Genomic DNA, 18,339 nt, shown 5'->3' with positions numbered 1-18,339 from the left:
GAAAATAAGACTGCCACCGGTCCCTTATCACACCTCAAACGCAATATATGAATGTCATTTGGTGGCATCTACGTGTCTCATTGGTTCCGGCTGACTGTAAGTAGTCTTTTTGCATTTTTATTTTATTTTCTCAAGTATTGAGCCTCTCTTAGCCCGAGCATTCAAAATCAAAAAGACATTGCTGGAGTAATTCAATGTGAACATATTGGCGACTCACGGATTCGGTGGACACTCTTTTTTGTCTGGCACCGATATTGTGTTTAACCCCTGCCGAGGCATCCCCACACTAACCGGATACGACAGCTCCCCAACTTCCCCTGCAGCACAGTCACTTTTGCTCTGTAGGCAATATCTGCCATTGATCGAGCACGCCCTTTGATTCCGTCTCTAATGAGGCTGCCGCTGCCCTCCCATCTGCCGAAATGCCAGCTCTTTTCCTCCTCATCAACGATGGCCACAGTTTCGATGTTTGCCCCCCCTCGGCCGTCATTCTGTCGACAACGTGACTCTCCAGCGCATAAACACCAAGTTCACGCAATCAAAGACATCCAACGATAAGGATATCCGAGTCCCTCGACCTTCCGCCAAGATGCGATCACGTCCCTACGCGCCGCCGCCGCCCCTCCCACCCATTTTTGACGAGCTGGCCGCCGTTCTACCCTTCCCCAAGCCAGCGTACCGCTCAAGAGACGACGCTGACATCCCCCTTGATACTCTTGATCACGATACCAGCCAGCTTATCCCCACCAAGAAGCGCACACATCGCGTATGGGTCCAGGGCCAGCTGGTCGACGTCAGGACTGTATCGACAACCACGAGGTCAAAGTCAACGTCGGGATATGACAGGGGTGTGTCAGGGTCCCGCCGAAGGCGATCCCTAGACGACACGGCGAATTTCGATCACGAGGAGGATAGGGAGACGGTTCTGCGGACCAAGCAGCTCCGCGGCTACGGAATCGGAGGAGTTGGCAATATTCGTGAGTCTCGCTGCCACCAACTCTGATTTTCCCAGGTTCATACTAAACGCCTGTCATAGGACGCCCCACGGATGTCATCCACGGACCGAACCCGCCAACTCGAACTAGGACGGATTCCGAGCCCCTCTCTCATGATCGACAAGCTACGTCGTCCAGAGAATATGCCATCGACAAGCACAAATGGAACATACGTGAGCTATTTGCGCTCACCGCTGATAACAAGGGGAAATCCAGGGCCATATGAGGATCCAGTTTCATAGAAGTTACCCTTTGCTGTGAAGCTTGTTGTACATCAAGCTCCGCACGAAGTATAAATCTCCGCAGGCCCCATCAGAGCGTGATGGCCGTGCGTCGTTTGCACCATGTGGCTGAGTTCCTCCATTATTCTTAGGCACGAGCCTCTGTCATTACAATGATGGGCTCACTTGTCGAGGGGTATACTTTATGTATTGGCTGGCACATTAAACCCCTGGTGGATAAGCGTACTTCGTCGTGAGGGACGCTTGCCTGAGAGTCGCTTGTCGTACCAGAGGTTTGATATGCCAATCAATTGATTCATTAAATGCGCAACCTAACTGAAAGAAAGCAGATTAGACGCGCTTAGGACTCGGATGTTTGAACATTGCTCGATAGGGATGCAAACTGAGTTGCTCAGGGGAGGTTACCAGCAATACAACCATGGCAACTCCTCTCTTGGGGTTGTTCTGGAAGTAGCAATATTTAATCACCACTTTACTGTCCGCTCATTTATTGGTAGCTCATTTGACCCGCCATGGTACAAAAGCAATCGGAGCCGCAGACACTACACGTTCAGAATACACAAGGCACGGTGTGAGACTATGGTGCCTCGTCTATTCCACCTCATCACCACACGTACGTTTCTGCGTGAACTAAAAACAGAACCTGCTTCTATTTTTTATGGTCAAATACCAGTCGCAAGTCACGATCGACACATCCTGCCGTGGCTGTCCACGTCCCAAGCATCGCTTCCAACACCCTTAAGAACATAGAACAGCGAATTCGGATCCCACTTCTCCTTGATCCCCAGGAGCTTCTCGTAGTTAGCCCCGAAAAACTCGGCCTTCCACTCCGGCTCCCGGAAGTCGGCCTCGTTCATGTAAGCGGCGCTCTCCGGTGTGACAGCCTTGATCCGTGGGAGAAGCTCCTCCGTCATCTTCTCCTGCAGAGCCAGCATGGAATCCCAGGAATCGGGATCCGGCGACCAAGGTGTCAGGATCTGAAGTTGTATGAGGGTGTCGCGCCACGTGGGTATGACCGCGTTGTCAACGTTGTGGGGAGGTGCAAAATTGCCGACGGTGCCTGCGAGGACCGTCCCCTCTGCTATGAGGGTGACCAGCACGTCTGAGACGCTCGTATCGTTGTCGACAAAGGCCTCCCGTGGGAGGAGCCGGCCACCGTACTGCCACTCGCTGCTCGAGAGGTGCCCCCAAGGCAGCGGGCCGAGATACGTGTCGTAGTGGTCTCGGAAGGGGAGTGTCGAGAATGAGGCCGCAGCAGGAATACCGAGCTCCTCCAGGGCGGCCAGGAACGGTGCGGCGACAACCTCGCGGACATATTCCCCGGTCGAGTTGGCGACAGTGAATGGCCCGAAGCTCAGGTACTGCCCGTTGAGGATGTATGTGACGGTGGCGCCCTGGTCAACCATATCCGGCGCCAGCGCGTGGAACCTCCTGACTACCTCGGCGTACTTCTCTGGGGTGGTACTGTTGGCGAGCATCTTGATAGTTCCCCCGCCAATGTCTCCTACGGGATGCGCCCTAACCGTCATGCTCGTCACGACAGCGTAGTTACCACCCCCTCCACCGCTCAGCGCCCAGTACAAATCGGCATTCTCCTCCGGCGAAGCCTTGACCACGCTCCCAGCGGCGGTGACGGCGTCGTACTCGAGGACCTGATCCGCAGCCAGGCCAAAGGTCGTGCTGAGCGTCGAGTGCCCGCCGCCCTGCGTGAAGCCACCCGCGAAGCCAACACTAGGACACTCGCCGACCACGACAGCCAGGCCGTTCCCATTTGTCACCTCCATGGCTCCGGCGCCCGTCACACCGGCGCCAACGCGCAGCGCGGGACCTGAGTACGAGGGCGACTCATAGCCGGCAATGATCTCTGTCGACTGCAGGTGCCGAGTCCAGATCGACAGGGCACCCGCGCCGGTTGATCGACCAAAGAAGCTGTCGTCTTGTTACCATTGGCGTTACAGAAACACTCCTGCGGACATAACACAAGCATGTATATGTATGTATATGTATGCAGGGAAACAAGGGGGCAATTAGTTAGGGAGGGTTACATACTCGTGGCCCGTGTTCCGCACCACGACTCGGACATTATTCTTACTGGCAAAGGCGAGGGCCGCTGCCACATGGCCTGGGGTAGCGACGTCGACAGCGTAGGCGACGTAGTTACCTAGTTCGCAGGGCTGCTCGCGTGGCGTGAAGGCGTCGCAGCTCTGATTGGCAAAGAACATCTGCATAATGGAGGATGACGAGGGCAGGCTATATGTGGTACCGCATATATCAGCCTATCCATGTCCCGACTATGCACCGAATGTGCCGAGGGTGAGGAGAAGCAGGAAAAGGGAGAGATGAAGGACGCACTGCAGCCGGGGATCAGTCCATTGCGCTTGGAGAGCCGCGCATGCGCTGGCGTCGTAGTTGGGGTCGTGGCAGGGCGAGCCGATAGGGACAGTTTGGACGAGGCGTCCCTGGACCGTCTCGTTGAGGGCGCTCCATGTAGAGTCCGAAGGCCAGCAGTCGTCTCCGGGGAGACAACGGCAGTCTTGGAGGCTCCCAAGACGCGATGCAGCGCAGAGCGTGACGGCCAAGAGGGAGATGGATGTTTGAGCGAGTCTCATTGTGGGCCTTTGTCTGTGTTTCAGGGCGGCGATCAGCAGTCGTGGGTCGGTCTACCGGTGTCTCGGCAGTTATTACCACTCATTGGTATAAGTGAGAGGAGAAGGGGCCGAGGTGTCAGTTGTACAACTGGAGACAGCGATGAAGGCACTCGGTGTTAGTGTTTCGATCAAGGGAGACTATTTTGCTACCCTTATACTGGTCTCGCTGTCTCAGATGTACACAGCCCTCTAGGTCCAAAACAATATGTCAGGGCTATTGCAGCATGCGCAACGGGACGAACACGTTGGGTTGTTGGCGCCATGGCGGCCGGCGGTGTGTGTTCAACCGTCTGGTCGAGTCAAGTGTCGCGGAATCTGCTCCGTATGTGTGAACACGTCGCTGTTGGTCGTAGTATGACAGGGATTCGCCGTCTTGAAACGCAGAGACAGGGCCAACAGGGCAATAATGGCCCCCAAAGAGTCTCTAGCAATCGTCGGGGATGGCCCGGGATCCACATGCCGGTGATTGAATTTGGTCTGTCACTTCAAACTTGCAGCAGGAGACGGGACGCGGGATAGATGAGAGAGCGGTGGCCGGGGGAGGGCTATAGACATTTAGATGATCTTTGTGGTAGTAAAGCACCTAATATGTATTTCCATGGCGGTAATACTCGTATTAACGGTCAATGTTTTTTTGCGGTTAGCCCTTTCGTGGCACGGGAAAATCCACCAAGGATACGACCGCTGGCCTCATTACCATAGATCTAAAATACTACCCTCTTATCCTACGAGTAAATCGTATGCCCAGTGACCCAGTCTGCTATTTCATAAGAAACCTGGAACTCCTCGTTGCTTGGCCGCTCGGTACCTCAACTCGGCACTGTTGGAAGCACCACCCATTTGCTACCCTGGACTGTTATCAGTTGTTGGTCAACGTGGTAGTCCGTATAGTCAGCGATTTTATCTTATGTGCTTAGTAGATGCGGATATTGCAGCAGCGTCACTGAAGGTGGAGAAAACTGTCTTTACTACAATTGCTGAGGTCAAGTCTACGTTACCTTACATGAGGATGGTAGTACGAGAGATCTCCCGAACAAAAAACCCATTTTTCCTTTGTCTTTTTTCCACTTTAAATAGAACAGCCATCGGTACTTCACTGGATTCACATACCAAATTCTACGGCGACGTGTAGCTTTCATGTCCTCAACGCTGCATATCTATAATAACACCTGCCCTACAGAGCTGCCAGGGACTCGGGGATGCCGTTAACCATGCCGTAGACTCGTGGGACTCGTGCCATCGTGGAGCACTGGAGTCGTGGCGGGGATGTGGGGATGGGAGATCCACAGTGCCACAGCCCACAGGCATCGTGAGAGCTGAGAATGAGATTGAGAATCCCCCAGCGGTACGCCGGTGACGCCGTGGGATGTTGAGCGTGGGAGACAGTTAGTCAGTCTGATGGCGAAGCGAGACGACCCGGGGCAATCCACCGGCCGGCGGTCGCAATGCGCCCTCTTCTCTTGGGACATGCCTTCTTGTATCGCGTCACTGGACGTCACCCGGCCGTCTGTGAGTTAGGCAGCCATTAATGCCCCCATCGGCTAGAATCGCCAAATACCGACAAGATCGCAGCGATAACATGGGATTTGATCCTGGTGTGTTGGCTGGTGGCGAGAATAAAAGGCGTCAACGTCGCACGTGAGGATTCGACAATTCGTCTCCGGGTTCCAACAAGCTCGCAAGGTCCAGAGCGGCGACTGAGGAGGGTTGCGAATCCTTTGGGGGAGTGCATGACGCCATGTTACTTGATCTCTGACTGCAAATGGTGTCAGTGGCTAGCGGATTGCACGCCAGGGGCACAGCAACAGAACGATCGCCGGTTTGAAGAAGTGCTGGAGGGTATCGGCAAGCAATATTGGTGAAATGGGCTTTGACTCTACCCATGGCCCATCATGAAACCAAGTCATGCATCAAAACGAGTCATTACAGAATTTATCATATCTTGCGACTGTATTATAGGCCTGGGGGCGGAGGACGGCCAGGAGGACCAGGACCAGCAACCAGGTCGGCTCCGGGCTCCCCGGTGATCCCTCCGGATCCAGAAGAATCCTTCGCCTGGAAACGGCAGGCATTCAGTCACACTCTCACACAACCTGGACCGGGTTCCCGGCCGGCCCTGTAAAACATGCACCGATGCGAACACAAGCAACGACAAGCAATGGGAAGCAATGGCAAGCATCCAAATGGCCCCCAACAAGGGTCCCAACCACATATACTGGCGAGCCCATATGCCGTGCCCTACCGGCTGGCTTCGTAACCCGTAACGTTGTTTGCCGTTGCCCTGCATCCCCCCCCCCATTTGCGTCACTACCAGCACCTTGTAAATATCTGGCAGCTTCCACTCATCTCTCTGGACCCTTCTCTCCTGTCTCGGTCAATTATTCCTATTTTCTCTCAACGTTCAGTGGGCTGGCCCGTTGACCTAATAATAAGCAGCCTCCACACAGAAGTGACACAACATCAGCGGGTCTGGTCTGGTGCGACGGGTCGAACACATTACCGAGACACAAAACAGCCGACCGAGACAGGGAAATACGATGCGGAGGACGGGATGGTCGGCATCGGTGCTACTGGCGCTCGTGGCGCTGGCGCCGGCTGCAGTAGCTTTGGGGCCGAGCACCAAGAGCAAGAGCATGAACGTCCTTGCGGACATCCCTCAGTGTGCGGTACGTGGCGCGGAGACCCGAGATGAGGATGGGACTCCGCTGACTGTGTTGTATAGATGGAATGTTTCCTCGAAGTGCAAGAAAAGTCCACGCCCATGCCAACGTGCGACTTCGAAAACATCGAATGCCTGTGCTCGACCGCGTTAACAGGAACCTCCCAAGAGGAGGTCACAAGATGTGCGCTCTCTTCTTGCTCCAGCAAGGACTCCATAGGTAAGTCACCAACGCCGTATCCCCGGTCTGTGCCTGTGAAACTGATCACATCAGTCGCCCGCAACATCACGGCCACTGCCTGCGAGGCCCCCATCCGCGATGCCTCGCAGACCTACACCACCCTGGCCATCACCTTCTCCGTCATATCTAGCCTGGCTGTCATCCAGCGCTTCGCTGCCAAGATCCTCTCTGAGAACCTCATCCTGGGCATCGACGACTACATGGTGCTCTTCGCCGCCTGCATCCAGGCTCCCTTGGCTGCTATCGGCGTCGAGGGCGGCGTGGCCAACGGCCTGGGCCGCGACATATGGACTCTGACGTTTGACCAAATCACCAACTTCAGCTTCTTTCTATACGTCTTCACCATCCTGTACTTCCTCAACATCACCGTCATCAAGCTGGCCTTTCTGTTCTTCTACCTGCGCGTCTTCCCCAACCACAAGGTCCGTCGGTACCTGTGGGCCACCATTGCCTTTACGTGCGTCTTCGGCTTCACCTTTGTCTTCACGGGAATCTTCCAGTGCCGCCCCGTGTCTCACTACTGGGAACGCTGGACGGGCGAGGAGGCAGGGACGTGCGTCAACGTCAGCGCCGTGGCGTGGGCCAACGGCGCCATGAGTATCGCGCTCGACCTGTGGATCATCGGCATCCCGCTGTCGCAGGTGCGTGGGCTCAGCCTCGACCGCAAGAAGAAGGCCGAGGTGACCGTCATGTTCTGCGTCGGGCTCTTCGTCACCATCATGAGCGCCATGCGCCTGCACTCGCTCATTGTCAACGACGTCGACTCCCCCAACGCCACGTGGTTCAAGAGGGACCTGGCCGTCTGGTCGACCGTCGAGGTCAACGTTGGCATCATCTGCGCGTGCCTCCCCTCGATGCGGTCGCTGTGGGTCATAGCCTTCAGCGGCAGCCGGCGGTCATCGAAGCGTGCCAGCAGGGGCTCCGACTTTGGCCCGTTCCGTAAGAGCAGCACGAGGCACTTTGGCACCGTCAGCAGGTCCATGGCGGAGCCCTTCGAGGACGGGATGCCGCGGCGGCCGCCAGAGGTGGGCATCAGGATGGAGAGGACGTGTGCGGTCGAGTATGAGACGCTGAGCGACACGGCGAGCGATGAGGCGCGGCTGGTGCGCATAGCGGATCCGGGTGTGTTTCATAGTTCGAACTCGTCGATTGAAAAACCACGGGTGCCCAGCTCGTTAGGGATGCGGCTATGATTGATATTCTTCTGATGGGTTAGTATGGAGTTCGGGGAGTCGAATCATTAATAAAGCAATAGACACAAGCACACATGGCAGCATGTCGATATCACGTTGGAACTAAGATGCAAGGTGTTCCCAGTGAACCGATGAGAAAACATTGTCGGGTTAGTCGTTGACATGAGTGATGAAAGGCGACAATGTGGTGAGTGAAGTTGAATGAGATTGAAATGAGTTGAGATGAGAGTGCTGCTGTGAGTGCGAGCAACACCAGGGGTGGTGAAAAGTGGAAACTCCGATTTCGCCCGGCTAATTTCCGCCTCATCCACGACTTCGCTTCACCTCAAGTTCTCAACTCTGGATTCTGAATCACTCAAAATACCGCCGCCTTCCCCTCTTTAGCAGCCTCTCCGACACCCTTTGCCCGTCATGGCCGCCCTCGTGAAGGCTCTTAACGCCAAGATCCGGTCGAATCCGGTGTCCGACTACCTATGCTCCACCCGTACGTTCACCTTGGATCAATGCTTTTGCGCTCATCGGAGGCGTCGATGCCATTGGGCAACATGATTCACCTCGCTGGCTTGGAGATTCGCTAACAGTGTGGCTAGACTTCTGGGGCCCCGCCTCCAACTTTGGCATTCCCATTGCGGCCGTCATGGATATGCGCAAAGACCCTGAGCTGTACGTCTTCCCCTTTTTGGGGATATCCCCAAGTTTTCGACGCCCAATCACTGTCTAATTGCTGACCACCTAAACTAGCATCTCCGGGCCCATGACGGGCGCGCTGGTCGTCTACGCCATCACCTTCATGCGCTACTCCCTGGCCGTCACGCCCCGGAACTATCTCCTCTTCACCTGCCACCTTGTCAACTTTGGCGCGCAGTCGACACAGGGCTTCCGGTACCTGCAGTATAACTACTTCGGCGGCAAGCAAGAGGAGAAGAAAACGGCGGAGAGCGCATAGATCTGCGACAGGCTGTGCGCGCGTGTATTTAGAGGTTTTTGGGAGCGTTTAGAGTCAATAGATTTCTTCCGTCCAGCGAATCGGCCTCCTATCATCCATCATCAGGTGCTTGATCGTTTGTGTATTAAACCGCCAATATATCCGATAGCCAGTATTGATTAATAACCCTATCGCCTGTCACTGTAATCCGTCATACCAATGAAAAAAAAAAACCATTATGAAAATGATTGTCGTGAAACAGTTCAAGTGCTTGTAGTCCGGAGATAACGTCGTTTAGGTATATGCAGGGATGTGAATTAGTCATGTTTGTAAGCGTTGGGGTAACTATCACCGCCGAATTACTTAGCCGGAATTTCTAGCATTTCCGAAGTCCTCTAAAGTCCGGTAGCATTCCTAGTAATTGTTAATTCCTCTAAAGTCCGGTCTATCTTGGATTATGAATAGTAAAGTCCTATATTTGCAATATTTAGACTTTCGGTATGCTGAGGTTCTATAAAGAGGCGGCCTGCATGTGGCAAGTTGATGAGTAGGAAATAACATCACAGCTCTTATACTTCAGTCCAATATATTCAACCTTCCAGAAACACCAACAACTTGGAACTATCACCATGGCTCCTTACTATCACTGCAAAATCGGCGCTGCTGGCGAGATCCCCGTTCCCGATCCCACTCCGGTTCTGTCCTTCAGCCCCGTTGTGCTCCCCTCCCCAGATCGGCCTGTTGACCTACAGATCCGAGTCTCAGCCCCCCAGTCTGGCAGTAACCTGCCTATTATCCTCCTCTCTCACGGCTTGGGATTCTCTCACTGGATCTCCTCCCACTTTGCGTACACGCCGCTTTCCGACTTTTGGGCTAGTCGAGGCTTCGTTGTCATCCAGCCGACGCACCTCGACTCGCACTTCCTCGGCCTTGAAAAAAAGGATGCATCCTGGGAGAGCCGTGCCAAGGACATGGTTCAGATCTTGGACCAAATTGACGAGATTGAGAAGTCCGTTCCCACCCTCGAAGGCCGTCTGAATAAGGATAAGATTGCCATTGCAGGCCACTCCATGGGCGCCTTCACGGCAGGCCTGCTCCTCGGCGCCAACAACAAGGACCCCCGTGATGGCAAGATCACTAAGCAAGCGGACCCCCGCATCAAGGTCGGCGTCATCCTCGCCGGCTCTGGCGTTGGTGAGGATGTGGCCGAGGGATTCAAGTCCATGCTTCCCTACTACGGCCCCCAATTCGACACCATGACCACGCCCGCGCTCGTCGTCTACGGAGACGAGGACAATTTGCCGCTAACTACGCGCGGCGCCGACTGGTTTACCGACCCGTATAAGTTGTCCCCGTCGCCTAAGGCTCTCCTCGCGATAAAGGGGGCCAAGCACGGCCTGGGCGGCGTGGGCACCTGGAATACGGCCGATTCCGAGAATGAGACTCCCGAGCGACTCGGGACGGTGCAGAAGATGACGTGGGCGTATCTCTGGAGCCAGTTGTACGGTGATGGCGGTGACGCCTGGGGCAAGGCTGTGGAGGCGATGCGCGGGCTTGAGCAGCTGGGGAGTATTGAGATTAAGTAGGAGACATGTGATCTTAGCGGTGGCTGCCAAACAGGAAGTAACTTTGTGGGGTTTTAAAACAAGCAGACTTGCTCAAGCATATAGAGACTCCTCTAAGATAACCGAGTATGAAATGTGTCATTGCTAGTGCCCTTCGAGAATCATTCCCAGTGATCTCAACTCCTCAATGTTATATACTCGTACAGCCAACACCTAGTTTACCATTCGGTGGCGCTTGTCTTTGCTCGCTCAGTCGCCAAAAACATCCTCCATTAGGTTGAGTGGGCGGATAAAATGGTCCCAATGGACCAAGAAAAGGCGGGCGATCTCGGGCCTCTTCAGCATACCGCAGTCGTCCTTATGGCCCTTGTCTAGCCACGCTCGCTTCAGGCAGTCCTGTAATAACGCATTGATCAGCTATGTTTTTCTTCATAATTGTTTAAATGCTTAGAGCTGGATTCTTACCTTGTCGCAGAACCAGAAAAATGAACATTTGGAGCATTTAAGGTGCTTATCGCTGACTTTGTCGCAGCCGAAGCAGATACGGCCGCCGTTCTCATCGGGAGTTGAGTATTTCCGGATCTTGTCGTTTAGTTCCATGACATGAGTGAGTGACGTCTTCGGGATGAACTAATTCGGGAAGGCAACTGTTAGTATGGTGGCTAAGAACGAAGCGATGATCGGGGGGGGGGAGAGTGCCACGTACAAAAGTATGATCTTGAGACTGAGGTTGAACCCCAACTTGACCGCTCTCTAGTTCCTGCCTAGTCACGTACAGCATAATTGCTAGGGAGCCCCTAGAAACATAAATGGACGACAAGGTCCCTTGCTCCCGGAGCTTCTTCAGACAAATGGTGAACTGCGCTCCCACCTTGTCTTTAGCCAGCACGTTGAGCCCGATAGGATCAGACACAGCGACAGTCTCGGCAAACAGAGCCCAGTGCCGGACTGGCTGGCCTTCGCCATCCACCCAGTCGTCGGTGAGCATCGTTGAGGAGGGAAGCAGCCAGAAGCCGCGGAAAATGGTGTCATCTTGCAGATCCGCGTACGATTTCAAGAGATCGAGTCTGGATATCTGCTCGTGTGTTCTGAATAGCCAAGCCTCAAACTGTCCATCGTTGGTCATCGACACTGTGATCTTTATGTGGCCCGCATATGCTTCAGCGCCTAGGGGATTTCCTAGTGCGGCGATTTCCTCCTTTTTCAAAAGGAGGCTGTCTTGCCCCAACAGGATAAACATGTGCTCCTGGTACCGGAAGAAAAACTCGAGGGCACGGACTTTGTCGTTGTTGTTCAGCATGGCCTTGTATGCCGCAAAGTAGATATCCGCGAGCGTCTCGTCGTAGATATTCTCCGTCATGCAGATATCAAGCACCTGCTGGAGACGACGAAGAGTGCGAAGTAGCGTGAGAGGTGCCCCGCCTCTAATCTGGTTCACGAGCCGTGCCAGCCTCTGGCGTTGTTCGTCGCTGGTGGCGCGGACCGCATCTGTTTGGGAGGACGCGAGGCATTTCGGGCAGGTGCAGGGGTATCCAAACTTGTTCATGTGCAGGTCTTGTCGGTCGGTGTAGACGCTGTTTGAGCCGAGCCAGTCTATGGTCATGATCTCACCCTTCATGACAGGTCGGCACGTGCGGACGGCGAGGCAGATGCCATGTTTCTCGTCGTCGGTTACTCTGGCGACGGCGTTAGGGGCGCACGAGTGTCGGACAAACTTGGCGAGATGGGGAAACACTCCCTGAAAGGGCCGGCTGGGATTATCGGCAAGGCAGACGGTTGGCTGGTGCTCTGGGTTGGTGGGAGTCGCGATATGTCTCTGGCTCGTCACCAGCGGGAGACTCCAGGAGCGACAGATGGAGAAGGGCTTGCTGTACTTTCCCTGGAAGAAGTTCGGCAGGGAGTAGAAGAGGCTCTTCTCATAGTTGTCCAGGCATTCCACCTGCAACTTGACGATATTGGTGGCTTCTAGGACAGGCTCGAGATCTGGGTCGACAAACAGCAGTGGGTAGTCGAGGAAGATCCAGGTGCCGGCGGGAATGTCTGTCGAGGCCTTGGTAAGAAAGGTTTTGCTCAAGTCGGTCGCCTTGTACAGATCAACCCAGAGCTTGGAACCGTCGCCAAACTTGAGAAAGTACGGCTTGAGGAGGCTGTTCCACTCGGCAGAGCCTTCTTTGACCTTTGGAGGCGAAGCAGGCTCTGCTTGGGAGGCGGAGGATATGTCGGCGGCGTCAGAAGCCATAGTGGTCGTCAACAATTTGAAATTGCAATCAGACGCCGACAGAGAATTATTAAACTGAAATAATAAAAAAGATTATCGCCCATGTCGGACGGAAATGATGGTATTCTGGACGGGCTCTCTGCAGCGAAGGATGCGGCTGTGTGGATGGAAGAAAAAAGGAGGTCAAGGTGAGGGCTGGACCCACACGATAAGAAGCACATGGGCCATGATTCATAGGTAACTCCCAGTGGGATTTTGGAGGAGGATATTCTCCATTCTTCAAGACACTTGTCCATGGGTAGATTGAACCATGGCTACTCTTGTCTCCCACTGTTTGCTGTCACCCCGCGCTGTAACACCTTGATTCCCTCCAAGCATGTTTCTATACATCATATTTGTCCATCCACTCTGCTTTCATTAGACATTGTTTGAGCTATCCGCCACTTCTAGTCTCGCTATGATCAACTTAGGTACGTCCTTCCTGAATGATTGTGAAAAAGAAATATCGAAGCTAGCCCCCAACCACCAGACGCAGACACCCGCGTACCGCTGCGCCCTGTTAGAGATGGTTTCACAACTGCTACAATCGAAACCCTCTGACCTAAGCATTTGAGAACTATGAGGCGCCAACGAGTCATCCGGTCGCTACATCGGTCCTACCTGAGCCCTCTACTCTCCCATACTGTATAATCCACCAGAATGGAAATGAACATGGAGAGGACAGCCATCCTGCTGCTTCACTAGCTATCAACCAGGGAATATTAGAATACCCAGAGAAAAGAAAATCGAGTACTAGACCCGTCGAGTAAAAGAAGGAAAGATCTGCCGCATTTCTAGCTCTGAAATACTTTCACCTTGTGGATTCCTTACGAAATCGCTAAAACTAGAGCGGAAAATTTAGGTAAGGTTATTAAGATACTCAAATTGGTATGGGCCAGTTACAAGCGAAGAGAATCAGTTACCAGAGCGTATCGACTTAAGACGAGATTTACCATCGATGCTGTCAACGAGGCCTCGTCAAACACCATTGGCTAATTCCAACACGTCTCCATCGAAGCCATCACTCGAGGACAGAGCTGCAAGGAAGATAAACAATTAATATGGACTGTACACAATTATGCACTTCGAGGTTTTCGATAATTATCACTAACATTAAGCCGCAACTTCAGTAAACAAATAATCACAAAAAATGGCTATACCTAATATTATTGGCTTTAAAATTACATATTTTTATTTTTCCAATCTTGAATAAATAGATACCGCTTAAGCAGTATTTAATTCCATATTTTCTAATACATACTGCACCTATATAGCGTGTTTAAGGTTTGGGTCCTATCCTGGACATCTGTTGCGGGTATAGGGTATGTGCTCGTGGCGGAAAGACAGAAAACATCACCAAGAACATACGTTAATATATATGATGACATAGTATAGCTCGCCTTTCCTTATCATGATTGATTTAGGAACCACTTTAGTGACAATCCTAACATGAAAGTTCAAATATAAACGTACACTTAAGACGAGGCCCTAGTCAGAGGTACCAACAATGCCCATGAATTCATGGCCAGCGATTTACATTCATTATGCGCGGTTATTTAGGTACTCTAAGTATACTAGTACTATGACCTGACAAGACAGAAATAGGTGCTAAGAGAAACGGTAATCTGGGATAAGACTGGGGACGGCGACTTTACTACTAGCGGATGAAGCTCATGAGCTCCTATTCCCTCCCCCTTCTATCCCCCGCTTCCCTATTGCTACAAAGTGGTACGTAATGCACTGCTCGTAGGATTTACCTAGTGTTATATGCGAACTAGCAACAAAAATGAGCGACGAGAGGTACGACTCGAACGCAATGTATGAGACAGAAGTGTCGGTATTCGTACTATTGTACGAATAATTTGAAATGCGGCAATTTATCCATCATACTACGTTCGCCCACGTCCGTGCTTCTTCACGTTATACTTATTTCGCATTGCAGAGTACATACATGTAGCTTCTGGTCCATATGACTTACGAATACGGATACGGGGGACAAAGTGCGGGGCAATACCTAAGCCACATTGGGTCCCTAACTTGGGATGTACTGACGTCAATGACTCTGAGTAGTATCACATAAGGTAGTATCTAGTGACAAAAGTATTGAAGAATCAAAGTTGAATGATGCTTTGATGCGATCATAGGAGCTGGAATGGGAAGCCGCAAGTCACTAGCTTTTCAATCTATACTAAAGGCATCAGGACCGCCTGAGTAGAGGAAATAAAAATGAGCTGTTGATTATCTGCTATAAATAGCAGAATCATTGATAATATCTACTAGTTGGCTATAGAAAAGCGTTTGCAGTCAGAGGTAGCCGATATACCTATTTTAAAAAAATAGTGCTCGCTGTAAGACGTAGCCTCGGTCAGAAATGCCCCTCCTAGATGGACATAGACATTGGTTAGGCGAAGCCGTTAGTCAGACTCAGCCTTTATAGTTAGACACATGTCTCGAAGATTGTAGGTAGAGACAGCCCTTCTATTAGTACCTTCGTGGAATACTCCAGGCCGGATGCAGGTATGGTATATGATATACTCAGTGAAGCAAAGACCGTCTAGCCATATCTGGCTTCCCTTGACTTTGATTCGTACGTCTATGATGTAGTAGTGCTCCTATACTATAACATTAATCTCTAGTAGTAGCCTAGTCCTATCATCTGCCGTCACAAACTGGCATCTTTACGTCATACATGTACAAAGCATATCCATGAAAGGCAAGTGGTATTTACAACCGTAGTGGCCGTAATACTATTACTGCGTTGCTTCGACTCCGTTCCTAGTATAAGGTCAAATCGCAGATCCCAATCAAACCTCTCAACAAACGGAACCCACTGTGTCGTATTATCCACTGGCCATCTCATCATGCCCGAGTCGAATCAAGTTCGTGTCACGGGGCGATATGCGCTTCAGTGCGCCCACGAGACATCACTGCGTCCCTTGGGATCGCATTTCCACCTTGGACCATTTGACCACTTAGTATGGCCATATTTACCCGTTGAATGTGTCTTTGTCTACAGGAAACCAGCCGATGAGCACGTGTCGTCTATAACCAGCTCCGAGTTCTTCCCATCTGAATTGTTGCGCCAGGCAGCGTCCCATCTTCTCGACTACTACCCGCACTTGACTGGTCGACTCCAATGGAACACTGACATCAATGCTTGGGGCGTTGGAAAACTTGGCACGGGCGCCGAGTTTCTAGAAGCGCAATACCCCGACAGACTGGACAATCTGATCCCGCCAACTCGATCTCCGCGAAGACTCCTGCTGACGGATCTACCGGGTTCTGGCAAAAGCCTGGCGCCACCATTTGACAGGTCCATCGAGGCCATCTCCGTTAACCCCATTCTCGCCATCCAGAAGACTCAGTTTACCTGTGGGGGGGTTGTTCTAGCCATCCGTATCCACCATATAGTCTGCGATGCGAATGGGTTCTTCCAAGTAGCTCGGAACTTTGCAGAATTGTACCGCCAGCTCCGGTCATCCAATTGCCCGGTGTTGACTAAGACACCCCAGATTCGGTCGTATTTGCTCGAGATCGACCAACTGTCTCCGGAGGAGCAACAGGCCGCACTCCAATACCAGCCGTCTATCGTACGCCTCGTGGACCCTGCAGAGGAGGAACCACAGGCTGTTGTTTCTACACCCTTGCCTACCGTCGGGAGAGCACTGAGATTTTCTGGCGAGCGTCTGGCTCAGCTGAAGGCATCAGCCACAAACCCGGATGGAAGCACCTGGGTATCCACCTTGGAAGCCCTCTCGGCGCTGCTACTCCAGCGCGTCTACCAGGCAAAGGTCGAGATGCTTTTATCCCAGGGCGTGACTCCCGTGGAGATACCCGACCTTCTCAAGCGATCCTTCTGGGGGGCCATGGATACCCGGGAACCTGGTAGGCTGGCCCTGCCTCCCAACTACTTCCCAAACGCCGTCTACCCGGCGCAGGATGTGTTCTCTCATGATCTGCTTGTTAAGGGTCCCCTGTGGAAAGTGGCAGAGGCCGTACACAGGGTGTTTCGAACTGTTGGACCGGAAAAGATGGAGAACACGGCGAGATGGATAGTCGCTCAGCCGGATAAGAGTCGAGTGAAACAGGTGTACGGCCTTGGAGCCGGAGGCTTCATTGTCACGCAATGGACCAAAACTCACATGTACGAGGGCGTCCACTTTGAGTGTGGTGGTAGGGGAGAGCCTCTTCATCCGTTTTTGGTGTCAGCGCCCTTCACAGACACCTATCTCGAGGACAATCTAGCGGTGGTGATGTCAACCGGGGAGGAACTGGAAATAGAAACGGAGAACACCGGTGCAGCGGCACCCTCTCCCAGTCGGGGGCCCGACCTTGTTGTCAATTTTGCACTCAGTGAACCGGTTTGGCGCCTTCTGGACAAGGATCCTGACTTTCCCCAAGTGGAATAACGGGGCGCATCTTGGAAGGATACATGTACTCAGTTAAACTGAAATAAGACATGAGCAAGAGTATATATAATAGTTCGCTAAGTAAGTTCAAGAGGTCTAATCTGTTAATTCAAATCAACGTTACTGAGTGTGCATACTCGTTCACATTGGCTTTATGTATTTTATTATATTTGAACTAAAATTTAAAATAGACCATGGACTAAGAGACAGAAACATGTATCTACAGCCTAAGCCAGAGGCTCACGAGCAAGAATCTTTTGGGTCTCTTCCAAATACTTCTGGATATCAGCGGGCTCCTTGAACCCGACGTTGAAGCTGTAGACGAGCCTCAGCTAGTCCTGGAACGGTACGCAAACAGCATGCTCATGCTCAGGACAACATCAACGCTAAACTTGAAGTCCCTGAACTTGATCCCATTGCCGTAGTCGCGCTGCATGTAACGTTCGGTAATTCCCAGGCTGCTAACCAAGGCGTCCCGGGACATTGGGACGGAAAGGAACTCGGGCGTCGCGACGGCAGCGGCCGCGGCGCGCGTATAGTAACCCCTGAGCCCGAGCATCTGCGGGTTCTTCTTGAACATGCTCTGGTGATGGCCACGGAAGACGAGCTCCGAGGATTAGGGTAGGTAGTATAGCATGGCTTGCGTGATTGGCCTATCGGTGACATCCTGAGGTAGCTCCTTGGCGTCGAATGTAGAGGAGACGATGAAGTTCTACGCCAGCCACTAGTTCAGGGCCTTGTCGTCAGGAACATGGTATACCTTGTTATTGCCTTCGAATGTGGTGGCGATCTGGGGTTGCTCATGGCGGATCTGCTTCCATGCATGTTGGAGCGCGGATTCAGGGTCCGCAGCGTCTAGCTCAACCCTGACCACGGAGAAGATCGTGTAGCTCTCGCATCCATTGGCAAAGCGACCAGAGATGTCGCCCATGACCGTAAAGTACTTCTCCAATCCGTCCAAGGGGCGTTCCCATCGGGTATCGGACGTCTATTTCCAGACCATTTTAGCGGCTTCGTGAAGTGGCAAGGCGTACAATGTATAAGGGGACTAGATGAATTCGGAACAGCTGTCTTGAATCTTGCTCTAGTAATGGAGGCAGATAGGGGAATTGATTGCGGTCAACTTGAAGATCTCACCGCTGAAAAGGGGTTTGGTTTAGAGCAGCACATGGTGTTCGGCCAAGATACCTGACCTGTGGTGAGAT

The 18,339-nt window shown here is 52.5% G+C and overlaps 8 protein-coding genes across 8 annotated transcripts; 5 read left to right on the top strand and 3 right to left on the bottom strand.

Annotated features, from left to right (window-relative positions):
• Positions 1–589: 589 nt before the first annotated feature.
• Positions 590–1,221, top strand: ACO1O0_002501 (uncharacterized protein; the record flags this gene model as incomplete). Its single annotated transcript, XM_083191970.1, has 2 exons — positions 590–977; positions 1,037–1,221. 2 exons carry the CDS (start codon positions 590–592, stop codon positions 1,219–1,221), a joined length of 573 nt encoding a protein of 190 aa, XP_083053184.1.
• A 696-nt stretch (positions 1,222–1,917) lies between these two features.
• ACO1O0_002500 (FAD-binding oxidoreductase) lies at positions 1,918–3,465 on the bottom strand (the record flags this gene model as incomplete). Its single annotated transcript, XM_083191969.1, has 2 exons — positions 1,918–3,166; positions 3,287–3,465. 2 exons carry the CDS (start codon positions 3,463–3,465, stop codon positions 1,918–1,920), a joined length of 1,428 nt encoding a protein of 475 aa, XP_083053183.1.
• Positions 3,466–6,518: 3,053 nt separating this feature from the next.
• Positions 6,519–7,978, top strand: ACO1O0_002499 (CFEM domain-containing protein; the record flags this gene model as incomplete). Its single annotated transcript, XM_083191968.1, has 3 exons — positions 6,519–6,551; positions 6,608–6,764; positions 6,819–7,978. 3 exons carry the CDS (start codon positions 6,519–6,521, stop codon positions 7,976–7,978), a joined length of 1,350 nt encoding a protein of 449 aa, XP_083053182.1.
• Positions 7,979–8,389: 411 nt separating this feature from the next.
• MPC1 (pyruvate transporter mpc1) lies at positions 8,390–8,924 on the top strand (the record flags this gene model as incomplete). The annotated part of the gene is made up of 3 exons (XM_083191967.1): positions 8,390–8,462; positions 8,560–8,641; positions 8,720–8,924. 3 exons carry the CDS (start codon positions 8,390–8,392, stop codon positions 8,922–8,924), a joined length of 360 nt encoding a protein of 119 aa, XP_083053181.1.
• Positions 8,925–9,532: 608 nt separating this feature from the next.
• ACO1O0_002497 (Alpha/Beta hydrolase protein) lies at positions 9,533–10,489 on the top strand (the record flags this gene model as incomplete). The annotated part of the gene is made up of 1 exon (XM_083191966.1): positions 9,533–10,489. One exon carries the CDS (start codon positions 9,533–9,535, stop codon positions 10,487–10,489), a length of 957 nt encoding a protein of 318 aa, XP_083053180.1.
• A 228-nt stretch (positions 10,490–10,717) lies between these two features.
• On the bottom strand, positions 10,718–12,707 carry ACO1O0_002496 (uncharacterized protein; the record flags this gene model as incomplete). Its single annotated transcript, XM_083191965.1, has 3 exons — positions 10,718–10,864; positions 10,934–11,098; positions 11,175–12,707. 3 exons carry the CDS (start codon positions 12,705–12,707, stop codon positions 10,718–10,720), a joined length of 1,845 nt encoding a protein of 614 aa, XP_083053179.1.
• A 2,879-nt stretch (positions 12,708–15,586) lies between these two features.
• Positions 15,587–17,134, top strand: ACO1O0_002495 (putative NRPS-like protein biosynthetic cluster; the record flags this gene model as incomplete). Its single annotated transcript, XM_083191964.1, has 1 exon — positions 15,587–17,134. The coding sequence occupies one exon, from the start codon at positions 15,587–15,589 to the stop codon at positions 17,132–17,134; it is 1,548 nt and encodes a 515-aa protein (XP_083053178.1).
• Positions 17,135–17,361: 227 nt separating this feature from the next.
• Positions 17,362–18,065, bottom strand: ACO1O0_002494 (uncharacterized protein; the record flags this gene model as incomplete). Its single annotated transcript, XM_083191963.1, has 3 exons — positions 17,362–17,449; positions 17,491–17,741; positions 17,895–18,065. The coding sequence occupies 3 exons, from the start codon at positions 18,063–18,065 to the stop codon at positions 17,362–17,364; spliced, it is 510 nt and encodes a 169-aa protein (XP_083053177.1).
• Positions 18,066–18,339: the final 274 nt, after the last annotated feature.

This window comes from Amphichorda felina (assembly GCF_050947745.1).
Source record: "Amphichorda felina strain 45539 chromosome Unknown scaffold_2, whole genome shotgun sequence".
Classification (NCBI taxonomy): domain Eukaryota; kingdom Fungi; phylum Ascomycota; class Sordariomycetes; order Hypocreales; family Bionectriaceae; genus Amphichorda; species Amphichorda felina.
This window is presented reverse-complemented; position numbering and strand designations above follow the sequence as displayed.